Consider the following 16,237-nt stretch of genomic DNA (forward strand, 5'->3'; position numbering starts at 1 on the left):
GAGGTCACGCTGCAGATGAGCGAGAACAGCAGTGCTGTCCTTAAAAGATATTAGAGGGGAGTGTGTGTCATCTTCTAAGTACAAAAAAAAAAAAAAAAAAAGAGTCAAAACTTGGCTTTAGGAGTATCATGTTGCAAGGATGCGAAAGATAATTTGACTAATTGTTACCAGAAAAGCAGAAAAGTGCATCTCAGGATCATACATCACTCTCCCCAAAGAAGGAACATCACATATTGCTTTGCTTGAATTTGTTGAATGTGTGTATTCGTTTGAGTGTGTGTTCATAAATACCATACAGCAAATAATAATAATAATTATAATTCAACAAAAGAAAAAAGAAATAAATCCACAAAACATTATATTATTTCTCATTACCAGAATGAACCAATACAATAAATTAAAACTATAACTAAACAGAAGTCCATTAAAATTGCTATATATATTCATATTGTATATATAGTATTCGTCTGTCTGTAGTCAGCCTCTCAGGTGCATGCTCAGTGGCGACCATAGGTGGTGACTGGAAGGAGTGGGAGGAGGCTCAGAGGGGGTCTAATAGCGAGCTGAGGGGTTATTAACGCATACCCTCATCAGCATCCTGAAACCTCAGTCCCATCACGCTGTTAACACTGGAAACAAGGGAACAAAGTCAGGAAAGGCGCACTGTGCTTTAGGAGGGGGAAACACTGCCCATTCTTCAAATAGTTTTTCATCAACAAAATGCAGAGGATCCTTCATTGTCAGGGTGCAGTACCGCCTTAATATTAAGTCCTTTGGGTCTCTCTGCCTTGTGCTGTGGCGATGTGAGGATATGGTGCTGTTAAGGAGTCCTTTATTGTTTTCCCTGTAGTAGGCAGAGCCACTGGGAAGGGGGACAAACGTAGCCGTGCGAGCTTATGAGGCTTATCGAAACCGGGGTGAAGCGTTGGGAGAGAGAACATCAGGCTTGGCTCAAATCACAAGCTATACACCCACTGAAACACGCTACGTTTGACCACAGGCAAGCAGTTTGTGTCTCAACTCTGTCAAAATAAGGGAAGAATTCTATATATTAAGGATGCAACATTTGCCCTGGGCTGTTTCATTTTGTCTGGGACAGAGCTCATAAACATAAAGAGTTCAGTACCTAGATTTGTCCTCTTTACCTCCCTCCCCCCCCAAGATTTTTCTTCATTTTTGTACAAGAGTTCAGGATGGTTATGGTCTGCCAAGCACCACATCTGAGGCTCTGTCTGTCCAGGTGCGAATGCTAACCTTTTCACATTAACGCTCAGCTTGCATTTGTCCTTCTCTCAACTAGAGTCTTTAACACTGTCTGTAAGGGGAGCTTAAAAAACCCCAATAACAACTCCTCGGCTCCACCTTGAATGTCCTCTTCCTGTGCTCCCTCTAACTAGGTCCATTTTTGCCCCCAAGGGGCAGCTCTGATGATGTCATTATCTGTCAGGATACCTCTATGATCTCCATGCTCCCAGAGAAGCTTGACTGCTTCCCAATTTTCCCCAGTTCTTCCCTGGACCTTGTCTCGGAGATGCCCTCCTCAAACTCCATCTGACAGCTGCGCCGCTTGAACTGCTTTTCAGATGCAGCCCCACTGTGACTCGAGCTGGTGGACATTGTCACTGCTGAAGACGACGAAGAGTCTCGGAGGTCTCGCTGCGTCTGTGGTGCTGACGGCTTCTCCCTCTGGGATTTGTCTCGTAACCGCACACCTTCGCTACACCCAAATGCCACATACGCCGAGCTGCTACCGAACCTCACCGACGACTCCTGTCCCCCTACCTCTCCTGCTCCCAGCTCCATCTCTCCCTGACCACCTTCCTCTGCTCCAAAGTGCCAGGGAGCATCTGCAGTCGGGGTGACTGGAGTGACGGGGGTTGTGGCTTGGACAGTGTCTCTGTGTTTGGTCCACATAGCCCCAGAACCCACAGTGGGCAGGGAAGGTAATGAGAGGAGCAGGGAGCCCTTTAGGTTTTCTTCCAGGCTGGGGCTCTTGTGGTCCAGCAGCAAGTTGAGGGACTGCGGAGGCTGCCGTGGTTGGGAGTGGATCGGCGAACTGCTGCAGTTTTGTTTGGTTTTTCTTCTGGGTCTGGATGAGGAAGAACCAGAACGATGGACTCCTTCACTTCCACTGAATCCCAAGCCTCCTATGCTGCCCCCACTGCCCGGTGAGGGGAATGGTGAATCAGAGGAGCTGGGGCTGTCAAGGACGGGAGACTGAGAACAGACACCATTGGAGATGCCTGTTCCTGGGCTGTCAAGCTTGCACAGCTTGGGGACGTCTTCAGAGTGTGTGGGTGCCAGGTTGGGGCAGTGGGGACTGTTAGGGGAATAGACAGACTTAATGTCTAGGGAGAAGGAGCGTTTGAGTCGATTAGTGTCCATGATCCTCTCTGCAGAGAGGTGCAGGCCATTGAAGCCTTGCTGGAGAGAGGTGGGTGACGACAGCTTGGGTTCCGGTGGGATGCGTGGCTCTGTGGTGGATGAGTCACAGTTGCTATGATGACCATTCATCTCGAAACCTGTGATGACTCCGTTAACCTCTGAATTCTGCTTAGTGTTGTTTTCAGATTTCTTGTCATCGGAGGTTAAAGCTTGGAGTAATCGCAGGCCCTTCTCAAACTCCAGCAACTGACCCAGGAAGTTAAAGTTGGGGGATATGGACGGTCTTCTGTCCTTTACGAATCTGTCAGCAGAAAAAATAAAAAGTTTGAAAAAAATAGGACACAACTAAGCAATTGTATTCTGAAGTGCGGTAATGGTTTTATAATAAATCACATCTGAATTCCTAAGATTAAATAAATGACCTATATAAAGGGTGTGAGCCCTTTTACTGATTCACAATACATAATAGTGTGCCAGACTTGTCCTGACAGGGCAAAGCTAAGCCTTTTGTATAAACTACGCTTGCTGGCAGGGATCTAAGAATTAGATTCCACCTGACAACAATGGGATGTCTTTCTACTGGTACTGACACCTTAGCTCAGCTGTTAATGGGTGGGAAGTGCAGGTGTACCTGTAGGCATCATCTGATGATAGGCCCATTGTCTTCATGATGTATGCTATGGCGATGGTTGCTGAACGTGAGATTCCAGCCAGGCAGTGCACAATGACTCTGCAGTTTGATACCTTAGCTTTGTCTGTTGATAGGTGGAAACAAATAAGTATGAATATATAGAACTATATGAAAATACATGCAACACTGCATACCACTGACAGGTCTCCTTTTTAGTAGGAAGACTCGGGAGAAAATCAGTGTCTACTGAATAAAAACAGACATATCCTGAAAGAGTACAAGGGTTCATCTAAGCAGACAGTTTACCTATATTACATGTGCATGGTTACATAAAACACAGAACATGCCCTTACCTATGAATTCGTTCGTTTTGTCCAGCCATGGAAGTAATTTCTCACAGTAGTTGTCATTTACTGGGATGCGCATGAAATGGCTTTCGCTGATAAAGTCTGGCTTGGGGCAGGTGTTGCTGGCATTCAGCACATAGGTGATGCCATTCTGAGCCATCAGATCCTGCAGAGAGGGACATGTACGTGGTTTAGCATCATGCTTTATTGCGAGTAAGAGCAAGTCAGACATTCTTTACTGGCAAAATATCCAAAATAAATGATACCTTATTGAGGACGTCTTTTTGTGATCCCAAATAGAGGTGAGGCAGGATGCGAGTAGGCCCTACGTTAGCTACAGGCAAGCAGGGCTGGGACAAGCTCATAGGTAGAGCAGTGGCGGGCTTCCCTTCACACAGGCCGGGGAAACAGGAGGAAAAAGCTGCAAAGCCTCCTGCAGGGAAAGAAGAGATGGAGAGAAGCGGTTAGGCATATGAATGGTTTTCCATTTAGACACACACGAACACACACGCACTGGGAACTCTGCAAAGACTTCCATCACGAACACTGCACCATCATTAGCAGACGCTCAGTAGTCTTTAAAAGGTGAATCTGGGCTACAAAGTCTGGGTCCCTTTAGAGCAGCAGGAGCTGGAAAAAAAAGGGGCTCTCTGTGCTTCTGTGAGTGAGTTACGTTAACTGCTGGGTGGCCAGGAATGCGCGTCTGGCCCTTTAAGAGGCAGGCGGCTCCACTTTTGGCATATGTGTATGCGTGCGTGTGTGTGGCTCCGTTTCCTGCATGAGCTCATGTCCTGTAGCAGAGCATTGCGTCAGGCTGAGGGAATGAGAGAGGCCACAGGTGCAGGGCCAGGACAGAGGCCCAGTAACATCTCCACTGACAGCTGAAAAGCACACACACACTAATGCATGGTCAAACGCACACCCACACACACACGACAGAAGACGAAGAAGATATGATCTGAAGAAATGATCTCATACTGTTGCGGTCAATATATCCCAATATTCACTCTCACTGACATTAACACACTCTCCACTCAATTCACACACACACACACACACACACACACACACACACACACACACACACACACACACACACACACACACACACACACACACACACACATACTCATTAATAGTCTGTAGTACTGCAGTTGTACAACTACAGGGAGGGGGACAAGGAAAAGAGGTAGGAATCTTCTTTGGGTGCTGACCTCGCTGAGGAGTGTGGAGAGGAGAGGGAGTGCTTCAAGGAAACCTTGAGTCCCAGAAAGACGATTAGAGCCTAATCTAGGTTCAGCCTTCCCTGACCCAATCCTGGATGCAGTGCATGCACACACCTTAACACACACACATACATACACATTCACTTAGTGAGAGTGAGTGAGACATGACATCACTATCCCCAAGTAGCACACACAGCACAGTGCAAGCAGGACGCTGCCTTCCCCTGTAACACACACCCAGCTGCCCTACTCGAGTAACAACAACTGGCAAACAAACAGACGCACACATGTGGAGAACACAATTTCATGTGCGTGCACCCAACAAACAGGAGAGCTGCGTAAAAAGGTTGTGCAAATCCACAGAAGATAGCAGCTTTTGGTATGTGGTGCTATTTCACAACAGCACAGCTTTTGAGCGGTGAGTAGGCTGGGTGCATCCCGATGACCTAGTGCTATTCTGGGTGCAATGTTCCTTTAAGAGCAAAGTGAAGAAGGCCTGCCTGTTTCCAGCTATTAATGGCAACCAGCGGAGCGATGACATCAACAGTCCACATGGGTGGTGGAGTGTAGAGAGGCATTTGATGCAGAAAGAGCAATCGGATAACTTTCAAGAGGAGGCTGAGGGATTGCTGCCATTACGGCAACAACTCTATGATCAAACCTTTTCTTGGCCTATATAGCGTAGACTAAACAGACAGAGTGTGGAGTTCACACTAGACTGTTTCTCAATAGCTTCTCCCCTTGCAGCAAGCCTACGGGCAGTGCTACAGCACTGATAATTGATAAAGCAGAGGGAGGAAGGGATCTCTGAAGAGTTTCTTTCCTGGTTTCCTACTTCCCAGGCTGCTGGTGAAAAAAATTGCACTACATATAGCATATACTGTATCTGTGTGAGGGAGTGGTATGTTCCTGGAGACAGTCGGATCAACAGGAATAGCTACATCACACAGCAAGCATTTCCTTTTGTATGTGCTTACATTGTTAGAGAGTTGTTAGAAGGACTGAAGACAGGACATTCCACACGGTCTGTGTGTTTATGTGTGTGTGTGAGTGTGCAGGGAAATGAACACACGAACAGAAATATTCTGAATTGACTGAACTGATAATTGTAGTCCCGACTAGTGTAGCACGCCTAATCTCGTGTTAAATAAACACAAAAAAAGCACAAAGTTGGGCCAGCTAGAGTTTGCCTATGAGTGAGTAAGGGGTTACTGGCATAAAGGGTGACTGAAGTCAGAGATAAGAAAGCAGGACTGCGTGTGCCTTCCGGCTTTTCGAGTGCTATTACAGCGACATTACGTCAACACAATTACAAACACCTTCCTTGTAGTCAAAGCTTTACACGGTTGGTGCTAATGGACATTAGTCACACAGGAGATAGCGTGTTATTGCCACCTCGTCACCTGACCTTGCTCTACTTAGGGTTGCCAAGACAACAAAGAAAAGCAGTGTTGTTGATGACAATTTGCTTCCCCTCACCGACACCACCCTGCTCCAAATACTGGTAAGAAACAAGGGCATATGAGCACACTGATTTACGCACACATACACCAAAAAACCTAAAAGATGTGGCCTCACATTCTCCATTAGAAAAGGATGACACATCCGTTCATTCCTATCTAAGCACACATATAAACATACTGTACACTCACACTGAGGTCACTGAAAATACCCTGTGACACACACCAGCCCAACTGTCTGTGAAGATGACATCAGAAAGTCAAATGGGAGAGATGAGTTCACCTTCATGATAATCAGCAGAAACTGACACCCTGCATTAAACTCACGAGTTAAATTTCCCACAGACATACCAACCTAAACCTACAGTTTTGTTTTTGTGGAATAAAAACCAGAGCTTCTCACATTATTGTTCAAACACTGAAATCATGAAACCATACTCTGGCAGGATGTGACTAAATTCTGAACATACTCTTTAAAAGAAGAAAAGAAAAGAAAAAAGAAAAAAAAAGCAGTTTGGGGAGTAGGAAAACCCACAACCGGGAAAGAGGGCACTGTGTCGCCATCGGCAGCTCTCAGCAGTGGTGACTTCCTTTTTCCGTTTTTCTCTGCCCACTTCATCATTTAAGCAACTGCTTATTTTCCTCTCTCTTGCTCCGTCAGAGGCGAGCACTCAGGCCTTTCTTTGTTTGCCGGCAGCGAGCAGCAGTCCCTCTCCTCTCCCACATCTAAATTAATACCCAGCTTTCAGTATGAAGGCATGGGCTATTGTTTCGCTAACGTGAAAAGTGTGTATGTTAAGCAGATCAAATTCAGACTCTTCAGAGCTGTGCTGCTGCAGAAAACTAAAAGATGAATGGAGGGTGGAATAAGCGAATGAACAGAGGCACACAAAACACCTGCCTAGAAGTTATGGTTTAATGGGATCTCTGCTATTACATCACTGCTGTTCGTACAATTGACTTCCTTGCCAACACAAGCTCACCCCCTTTCTGTGTGTGTGTGTGTGTGCTTCAGCCTCCGTTTTACTCTTTTACTTGTCTGTTAATGGAGTAGGGGGGGCAATACACAAAGCAGCCGTGTTCATGCACACAGACAAGCTTTCAGGCCCAGGGGGTGGGGGGGGGGGGGTGGGGGGGCATTGAACGACTACCCCACTCCCCCTCCATCATTTTTCTCTTTGGCTGATATCAGGGGAGACATGACGCCATCCTCTGTGCCCCTCCAGCTGTCCCCTCCACTATGAGGGGACATTAGCATCTCAATGTACCCGCTCCCCTCCCCACCTCACCCTCCTCACATGACATCATTGCACACATGTCCCACTTCAGCTCCACAAAGGCTGTGCTGGGGCCTGACGATGCAATGAAAGTGTGTGCGCTTGTGTGGGTTTTTGTGACAGAAATGTGTAGACTGACAGAACATGGGTGAGATAGTAGGATGAGGTCATCGTTTTCATGCACAGCATCGGCTTTATGATGGCTGCGAATGAGAGCACGATATTTACGTCATATTAGCTGACGGTTAAACTTCATTGCTCTTTATCTTCCTGGACAGATAGCAGGAATATTCCACTTTGATCAACTGCCGTTTCAGCAGCACCGTGTTACTGCAATAAAAGACCATAAACCACCATATAATTTAGCCTGCATTGACAAATCTATTTCCACAGAGATGTGTTAAAGTGCTCAGTACCTGTGACACATATAATTCTATTTTCATCTGCTGATGGCAAATGTGTGATCCCCCACCCATCCCAGCTTTCTCTGAGTACATGAATTTGACACTTACAGCAGCAGAATCTGGTTGTGTAGATATAACCCGTACATGCACATGTGCACATGTGAAGAGTGACAGGTGCAGATAACTGCTTTGAGCCGGTGCTCTAAAATGCCCTGTGTGTACCGTCTAAATAGACGTACATCTGTTATCCAAAAGGTTCAACTACAAAACGAGCAAATTAATTTGAGCAAATGACGAGATATTTTGTGCAACGTGCACGATGCCGTATTGTCGTATAAAAAGGATTTTTCCATTGCTCTGCATTGCCTCATTGCTCTGTGTGAAAAGGTGTTATGTTAAACACCTGCAGTGCACACTGCACACATATTGATAACATAATCTCCACAAGACACCATTCTGCAGAGAGAGCGAGTGAGCAGGAGCGAGAAAGAAAAGCCAAGAGCAGAGGAAAAGAAAGAGAGAAAGAAAGAGCCTTTGTGATAATTTTACATCTCAATGACCACAGGCTGAGAGAGCATGAGCACTATGTCATACCATGGGTCACAGCTCTCATCCACTCCCCCACTAGCTCTTTTTCTCTCCTCTTTTCCCTCTTCATCGCTTCTCATCTTCATGATGTCATCTTCTTAATCCCCTTTCTTCCTATTCTATACCTCTAAACAAATTAAGTCCAAAAACAAAAGATGGGACAGCAACTCTCAGGTCTGGCTTGCTACGCCTAATAAATTCTTTTTTAGCCTGATGTAGAATCCCATCTCTCTTGAAAAAAAAACTCTTAAAAATTCACTTCACTGCTATGTTTCGTTCGGATAAAGCTTGAAATGGTAAATACCTGACAGTCCACTGTGTGTACTCATCTGCAGCGCACAAACTATTATCAGTGGCTTTCCACCTTGTTCGCACCTTTTCTGCATGTATTCAGCAATCGTGCATTTCATAGCCATGCAACTCAATGCATATCATAAATCACATTCCATCTTCTGCATGTATGCCAAACGCACAGGACTTCAATCCAAACATGTTGCATCTTATCACCTTGCACCCACACAGACACACGTATCTCTTCTCCTCCAGGTGAATACACACCTCGAAGCTCTCTCCCCTCCTTCATCCGGCGGACCCTGATCTTCAGCCTCATGTCTGTGTCCTGCAGGTCCGGCCAAAAACAGTCCTCTGCTGGGGCAATCACCACATCCAGAGGCATCCCCCAGAACGCACTCTGTTCTCCTCAGAAGAGTGACAAAGGTGAGCCCACTGAAAACCCCAAGTCCACAAAACTCCACTCAAGTCAAGTTAGCTGTTCCAGCTGTCCAGCCGGTGACCCTCGGCAAATGGACCCAGCAGAACAAAAACTAGTCCAAAATGTCTGTGGACACGCTCCTCAAGTCAACAAATGGCCAAAATCCCATGCAATGACCACAAAATTCCTAAAATTCTCCTGCGTCAATATTTGGTAATTCTGTGGTTTTGTGAAGAATGGTGACCACAGAGAGTGCCAGAGACAAAACAAAAGTGAGTAGCCTGTAACGCCTGTATGTAAACGCCAGTTGTAATCTGCCTGCAGCTGGTTTACAGAGCGTCTGTGTGTTCCTCTGAGCGCTCTCTCTGTCTCTGTGAGTCCACAGCCAGAAGAGCAGCCCACTATTGTTGTGCCGCTCCACTCTCCTTTCCTCTCATTCGCTCAGTCACTGGCTTACACTCCTCCCTCTCCCTCCCTCCTCTCTCTCTCTCTCTCTCTGCGAAGAGGATGACGGAGCTGCACTCTCTCCTCGAGCTCTGGGGGTGAATGAGCTCACTTGCCGTGAGCTCAGACTCTACCCAACCTCCCCTCCCTCCTTCTCTGCTACCTCCCTCTCTTGTGGAGCCAGTGCTCCGTCATAGCTAATGTCTAAGGCATGTAACCACATTCCTTACTCACCCAGCAAATATGCGGCCACCTCAGGGGCCTAGCTACAAAACAGGCCTCTATCAGGGTAGGATGGAAGCTAAACCACAGCTATCACGCTGTTAACAAACAGCTACGTTATAGATTTAACTGTCTTTGTTCTCAATGAAAGAGAGGAGAGAGATAATGCTTGGCTTTTGGAAGCCTTTCACTGACTGGCGTTACTTGTTTTTGTAAATGCCGTCATACATAACAAACAGAAATATGCTTTATTTTTATTTTTTTTACATGAACCGTTTTCCTGTTTTCTCATTTAATTCATTTGAGACGTTAGGGATGATTACCTGATGATAATTATATCATATCTACAATAATTAGACTCCTACAGCTATGCAGTACTATCTATTACTGAGTAGAAACTAAATACCTACATTAGGTTGATTGCCTTAAATGTACTGCATCCTCTTAGCACATTACGCTTACTGCAGGAGAGGGAATTAAGGCTGTGCGGTGCGCTGACAGCTGATTTGTCTCTCAAGGTGAGGGAATGTATGTGACTTCACCACTTTTCCTGCACTGGTTCATGTCTAACATGTTTGTGTTTGGACACTGCGATTTTGTCTGGAGGATGTGAAGGTAGCCAGGCGAGAAGAAAGAAAGCAAAAGCAGAGCAGAAGTATGGAAAAAAGAAAGAAATGAAAGCAGACAAAAGAGGAAGGAAATACTAGAGGTGATGAAAAGACCAAACAAGCTCGTGGTCAGCCAGCCACCATCCATTTGACAGGCCACAGACTCTTGGTACTATGGAATGACAAACACGTGGGCCACAAGTCCAATTATGGAAACGAGGCAGTAAAAAACTTCACAAAACTACTGGAAGAGACTCAGTGTTAGCAAACTGCGATGCAGGTACAGCTGTTTGTCGAGTTATTAATATGAGGCTATTGTGTTTTGTGCGTTTCTGCAATAAGTCAGAGCATATACAGACTTGCTTTCTCGTCTTTTTAGCACACGTTTATGCCAATCAACCTTTGGCTGAAAATAATAGATGTATGGAAACAACTATGTTTAGGCCAGTTGACCGTCCTTTCTATCTCTTCTGTCCCGTGCTGAGACTTCACAGTGCACTGATTACATTCAAACTAGGTCAGATGGACTTCAATGACATTAAGTCACCGCACTGCTCCAAAAAAAAGAGAGCGAGAGAAAAAAGGCAAATAAGCTTATACAAGATGTCCAGTTAGGGGGCCAGCTGCATGCTGACTGACCTCATCTCATCACTGCAGACCCCTGAATGATCACACATGGGTGAGAACAGCTTTACGTCATCCTCTGTTCAACTGCAAGAGAGGGCGCGAGAGGAAATGGGCCTAATGATGAGCTTTGTGAAAAATGCAGACACTGGTTTTGGGAGAGTGTCAAACTATGAATAAACACACGTCACCCCACAATCACCATTTTAACACACACTCATGCACTGTTCTCCCATTTGCATCTGAACAGGTGTGGCATGCCATGGTGGTCAGCCGGGGGTCGCTACGCTTTAAACCCACAGATCATCACCTCAGTTTGAATCCACGCCTCGGCTTAGTTGTTCTGGCTGTGTGGCTCGAAGCCATAAAGTAGCTTTGAAACACACGAGGCTCTAACACCTGCAAACTCTGAGCAGTGGAAACCGACAGCAACAAAACAAAGTAGCTGCTGGGTGATACCATGCTGAAATACCATGCTGTCGCTCTCTTTATACTCCTCTCCTCCTCCTCTGGTCCTCAGCAGGGTAACAAGGCTGAGAATAGTAGATGTGTTAATTAGAGGATTACAGCCAAGATGCTATAAATGACAGCCGGGCCTTCTTTATTGACTGCACATGTGTGCCCTGCAGCTACAGAAATAGGTGGGATGGTCACTTTGCTCGCCCCCTCCGCTGAGATTCTCTCTTAGATTTAGAGCATACTTTTATGGTGCAGAGCTTGTTACTAAGGCGACGCATGTTTACACACACATACATACACAGAGCCCAGCCAAAACTGATAATGAGCAGTTGGTATGGGAAGGAAACGGAGAAGGTGGGTAAAGGACGAGGAGCCCTGGGATGTCCGAACTGACTGGGAATGCCTCAACAAGAGATGGTGGTGTTGGGTTGATTGAAAGGAGAAACACGACCTTTGCACCTGACAACTGTAGAGAGTTGTGAGGATTATAGAGCTTGTAGTTCTGTGCTTACATGTTGTAAATGTATCATAAATGCAAACATACTGCATAGTGCAGGGTTCAGTCTGAACTCTAAACCCCTTTAAATGTTAAATAAAAGTCTATGTTTATTGCCCTTAAGTTAAAAAAAAAGACTAACTTAACTTTTGCCGTGAAATTGGTCGGTTTTGCACAATAAACCAAATCTTTATTACTAAATAAAAGGTAATTACTGCACGTACAAAGTTTTACTTTTCACCACATAGATAACAAAGACTAGATGGCCTATGTGGCCATAATAGGAACATAAAGATAAATTAGTTAATATTCTGAATCTTTCTTTCAATTATTTAATAAACTCTTTGAAATGTCTTTTAAAATATTGAACTTTTTGAAGTTAAGATAAAAGCACTAAAACACATTCTAGGCACTGAAAATGTATTAAGCTTAAATTATGAATAATTTGATATTAATAGTTAATGACTAATTATTTAATGGACTGAATGAGTCAACTCTACTCCAATATTGTTCTCTTTTATAACTCAGTATAAAGTTAATATATGGGTTTTTTTTGCACCAGCACAAATTTTAACATTTATCACCAGCAGCTCATCAAAAACGTATGACCGTAAACTCTGTTTGAACTGAGTTGCTGATACAAATATTTTCTTTAATATATTTTGTCAGAGCCCCCCTCCTTTTCCACTGAGACAGGCAGCAACAGGAGCGTCACTCTACACCGTGGATCATCTGTCAGGATATCACAGGAAAGAGAGACGTCATCCTCTGGATACGGCAGGTTAGGCTGATGAAGACTGTCAGTTAATGCATGTGTGTGTGTGTCTGTGTGTGTGTGAGAGAGAGAGAGAGCGGGAGAGAAGGATGACTGGTGCAAAGGTGAGAGAAAGGAGAGACTAGTGCTCCAGGGATAGGAATAGAGTAAATAGTTATTTGTGTCTGTGTGGGTAAATACAAGTTTATGCACCCTTGCACAGGTGTATGATCACTGCACATGTGTGCATGTGCGTGTGTGTGTGTGTGTGTGTGTGTGTGTGTGTGTGTGTGTGTGTGTGTGAGCAAAAATGTGTTGATAGTGCTGGTTGTCAGGGGATCAGTAACAAGGATGCTCTTGCAGTGATGTAATGCCTACAGGAGAACACAGCTGCCATGCCTGGGGGGTGAGGTAGTCACCAGGGGAGAAAGAGGGGAGGATGGATCGAGGAATGGAGCAATTGAGGGAGGGGGAAGTGCTGAAGAAGAGAAGAGGAGGGGGAGATTAAGTCATGGGAGGATACTGGCGAGGAAGAGGGGCTGTTTGAATCAATAGGGAGATAGCTGAAATGATGCTGTCATATTGCCAGGGGACATTAGAAATGTCACCGGTATTGTGTGTGTGCTCATCTTGACTCTTTTTCAAACATCTATAATTGCACCACCATTAATCTGCACACACTACTGAAATTTTCTGTTCAGCTTTTTAGAACAGAAAAGTGTGTAAATATGTGAGTCTCTCAGACATATAGAGAAGCTTTATGTCTTCGTTACATATGATAACATCAAAAGGGTTGAGGAAGTGAAAACAGGGAATCGGAGGGAAGGGCAGGTGGTGGTTCTTAGATGCAATCGAGAGAAGGAAGCACAAGATTAGGGGTGCACTGATGCACCACCTGGTCATGTGTGAGGCTGGGCATGAGGCAGTCTGATCTCTATCTGCACAGCCTCGAGGGATGCTAGCTCGTAGCACTCATTCGGCAGACCCCCCTACCCTCCAAACAACTTAAGCCCCTGGAGAAGCTCAGAACCCGGGGGTTACTGCACCAGTAAATCTCTCTCACTGGCAAGAAATTAGTTTAGACTTACTTTTAGACACTCACTCAAGCATTTCCACAAAGTATAAACACACACAGACACACAAAACGGGGAGAAGCTAAAAAGGGTAAGCTATCAAGCACACCAAAGGGGGCTTTCAGGACCAGACGGGTTTTCATAAACCAGATGAACTACTTAAAAATACCAGTTTGAGGTTTTGAATGGTGTGTGTGTGTGTGTCTGTGTATGCATGTGGAGACAAAGGGGGACTGTTAAGTTTCAATATGAATCGCTGCTGGCCACTGCATGTGTATCTTGCGTGCATATAAAGCCTGTGCATTCACTTTGAGTGCATATAAAATAAATGTTAACTTTATCTTTATACAGCGAGACAGCTTACAGCTGTTTTCTGCGGTTTTATATGGATGAATAATGTATGTGTGTGTGCAAAACAGGCTGAATATGTGCAGAAACCATGTCCATGACAATACAGTAATGAAAACATGAAGAACGCGAATGTGTGCGTGCATTAAGAGCACACACTTCACCCTGCTCTGATTTCCCCAGAGGTGAGTTTGTCTACACAGGTTCTCTTGAGTAGAACGGATGGCTATTTCATTCTAAATGCAAATGGCCTGAGCTGGAATGCATAGAATAACACCCCTCATCTCTCTCATTGTCTCTCGCATGTGGTATCAGTCTTATAATGGCGATACTGTGAGAGAGAGGAGCCGACACCAGATCTGTTTGTTTTTAATGGGCTTGTTTCACTGCTACGTGCAGACAGACAGGCAGGTCTCAGATCAGTTTAGTGTTAATTAGCTCCTACCAGCACAGCAGGCAGATTGACAGATCCACTGTCCTCACAACAGAGCTGGAAGCCACGCCATCTGCTCCTCTGTTAGCTCAGCGTCATGTCTACCTGTCTTACAATTAACTCAGACAGTCTCAGGCTGTACCAGGGCATCTCTCTGCAAACGATATGCTGTGCCTGTCTGTGCCTGTCACTGAGTGGTGTTTTCAGATTAAGTGATATTCTTTAAGAGGAAAACTACTATTATCTCATCAATGTGTTAGTGACTCCCAGGGTTTCTTTGACCATACTGAGGCATATTAGAAATGGAAAAGTAACACAAATCAGCTTATAATTCAACAAAAAGACAAAAAAAAAGAAAAGAAAACAAACAAAAAAAAGTATGTCATTCTTCCAGTCAATTCCCCTCCTGGACAGAGATCCGTCACAAGGCAGGGTGTAACCTGCAGACTGGATTTGGGTGTAGAGGACATGGTGACAGCGGCTACTGCAACACCCGAGGTCAAGGTTAGTTTTTCCGGCCATTACATGCCCTGGACACTGTGTGCATGTGTGAATGTGTCACATCCACAATGCGACAGTGACATCACTCCGTCAGCTACAGAAGAACAATAGGAAGGGAATGACGTAATGCCATGGAAGGAACTGGGCAAGCTGTTTCTGCGTGCACCACTGTGCCAACACCTACATCATGCCGTTTAATCATCTGTAAAGCTGGTGGGATTTCTGAGCTTCCCTTTTACTTTTTAGTCCAAATACAAAACAACAAAATATAGATATATAGAAGATTGGTGTGCATACATGTTCTCTAGACATCTTTTTCTTTTACGCTGGGGAACCCTGATGTCACTTTATCAGAAACAGGAAGTAGTTACACAACACAAGAGGAAGTGGCCTCTCAGTGCTGTCCAGCCTTCATCTCTGTATGTGTGTGTGTATAAGTGAGTTTTTTGTGTGTCCGCAGAGGGGGAGATATGAGGAGGACTGAGAATGATCACAAACTGCTGCATACCTCAATCTGAAGGTTTGGATTTGCCTGGAACTCCAAAATTAGCCTGTTGCTGTGGAGATAGAAAATCTCCCTCTTTTATCAGGAAACAGCAGCAGCCCTCGAGGTTGAACCCAAACATTTCAGTGTGTGATCAGCATGTATTTACGGTAAAACGACCTGTGTTACAAGTCTGTATACATACCAGGAAAAGTGTTAAACCACACAGGATTTAAAGTATCAGCACTGTAACAGGCAACTATTCTACTCCTCTGCTACTAGTCTGGAAAAGAAGAACCTTTCTCAACCCTTTTTGGAGAATAATTAGCAAACAGCATATTAAAGCAGATCATCTGGTGCTATAAGTTTAAAGGGAACAAAGTACAAGTCTGCAAAGACATGGACCTTGTCCACACAGTAAAAGTGGAGTCTTTTCAGTAGGTAAATAAGGAAGCAGCTCTGTGGCATGCCAGAGATAAAGTGCATCAAAGACAGCCCAGTGATAAACAGGAATCCACCATTGTTCCAAGGAATGACGTTATGACAGGAGCGGCAGTGGGCAGTCCGAGCATGAATGGAATCTGGTGGATGCAGTCCAGGCCTCGGTAGGATAAACTAGCATAATTGTTAGCTACTCCTTTCCCTTTTCTTCTGCCTTTGGAAATTTCCACTCCACATGTGTGTCAGAGACGTCAGGGTAAGCGCCTCAGCGGTAAGCTGACGGTGTAGCAACCAAACTAGCGAATACTTGGCCCAAACTC

At 45.0% G+C, this 16,237-nt stretch overlaps 1 protein-coding gene across 4 annotated transcripts in view; it reads right to left on the minus strand.

Moving 5' to 3' along the window:
• Positions 1 to 817: 817 nt before the first annotated feature.
• The window catches only part of dusp8a (dual specificity phosphatase 8a), a 39,283-nt gene continuing 23,863 nt past the window's right edge, over positions 818 to 16,237 (minus strand). For 3 of the 4 annotated variants that reach the window (XM_085281695.1, XM_085281698.1, XM_085281696.1), the window contains exons 4-7: positions 3,630 to 3,796; positions 3,370 to 3,529; positions 3,017 to 3,140; positions 818 to 2,686 (exon numbers count right to left, since the gene is read on the minus strand). In XM_085281695.1, the coding sequence (XP_085137821.1) occupies positions 1,444 to 2,686; positions 3,017 to 3,140; positions 3,370 to 3,529; positions 3,630 to 3,796 (1,694 nt within the window). In that variant the 3' untranslated portion in view covers positions 818 to 1,443. Of the gene's footprint in view, positions 2,687 to 3,016; positions 3,141 to 3,369; positions 3,530 to 3,629; positions 3,797 to 8,876; positions 9,542 to 16,237 lie in introns of those variants that run through there. The other variant, XM_085281697.1, reaches the window with a different exon arrangement.

This window comes from Mchenga conophoros, linkage group LG7, assembly GCF_057382185.1.
Source record: "Mchenga conophoros isolate Kocher_MC1m ecotype Shallow Benthic linkage group LG7, M_conophoros_male_GT1.1, whole genome shotgun sequence".
Lineage (NCBI taxonomy): Eukaryota > Metazoa > Chordata > Actinopteri > Cichliformes > Cichlidae > Mchenga > Mchenga conophoros.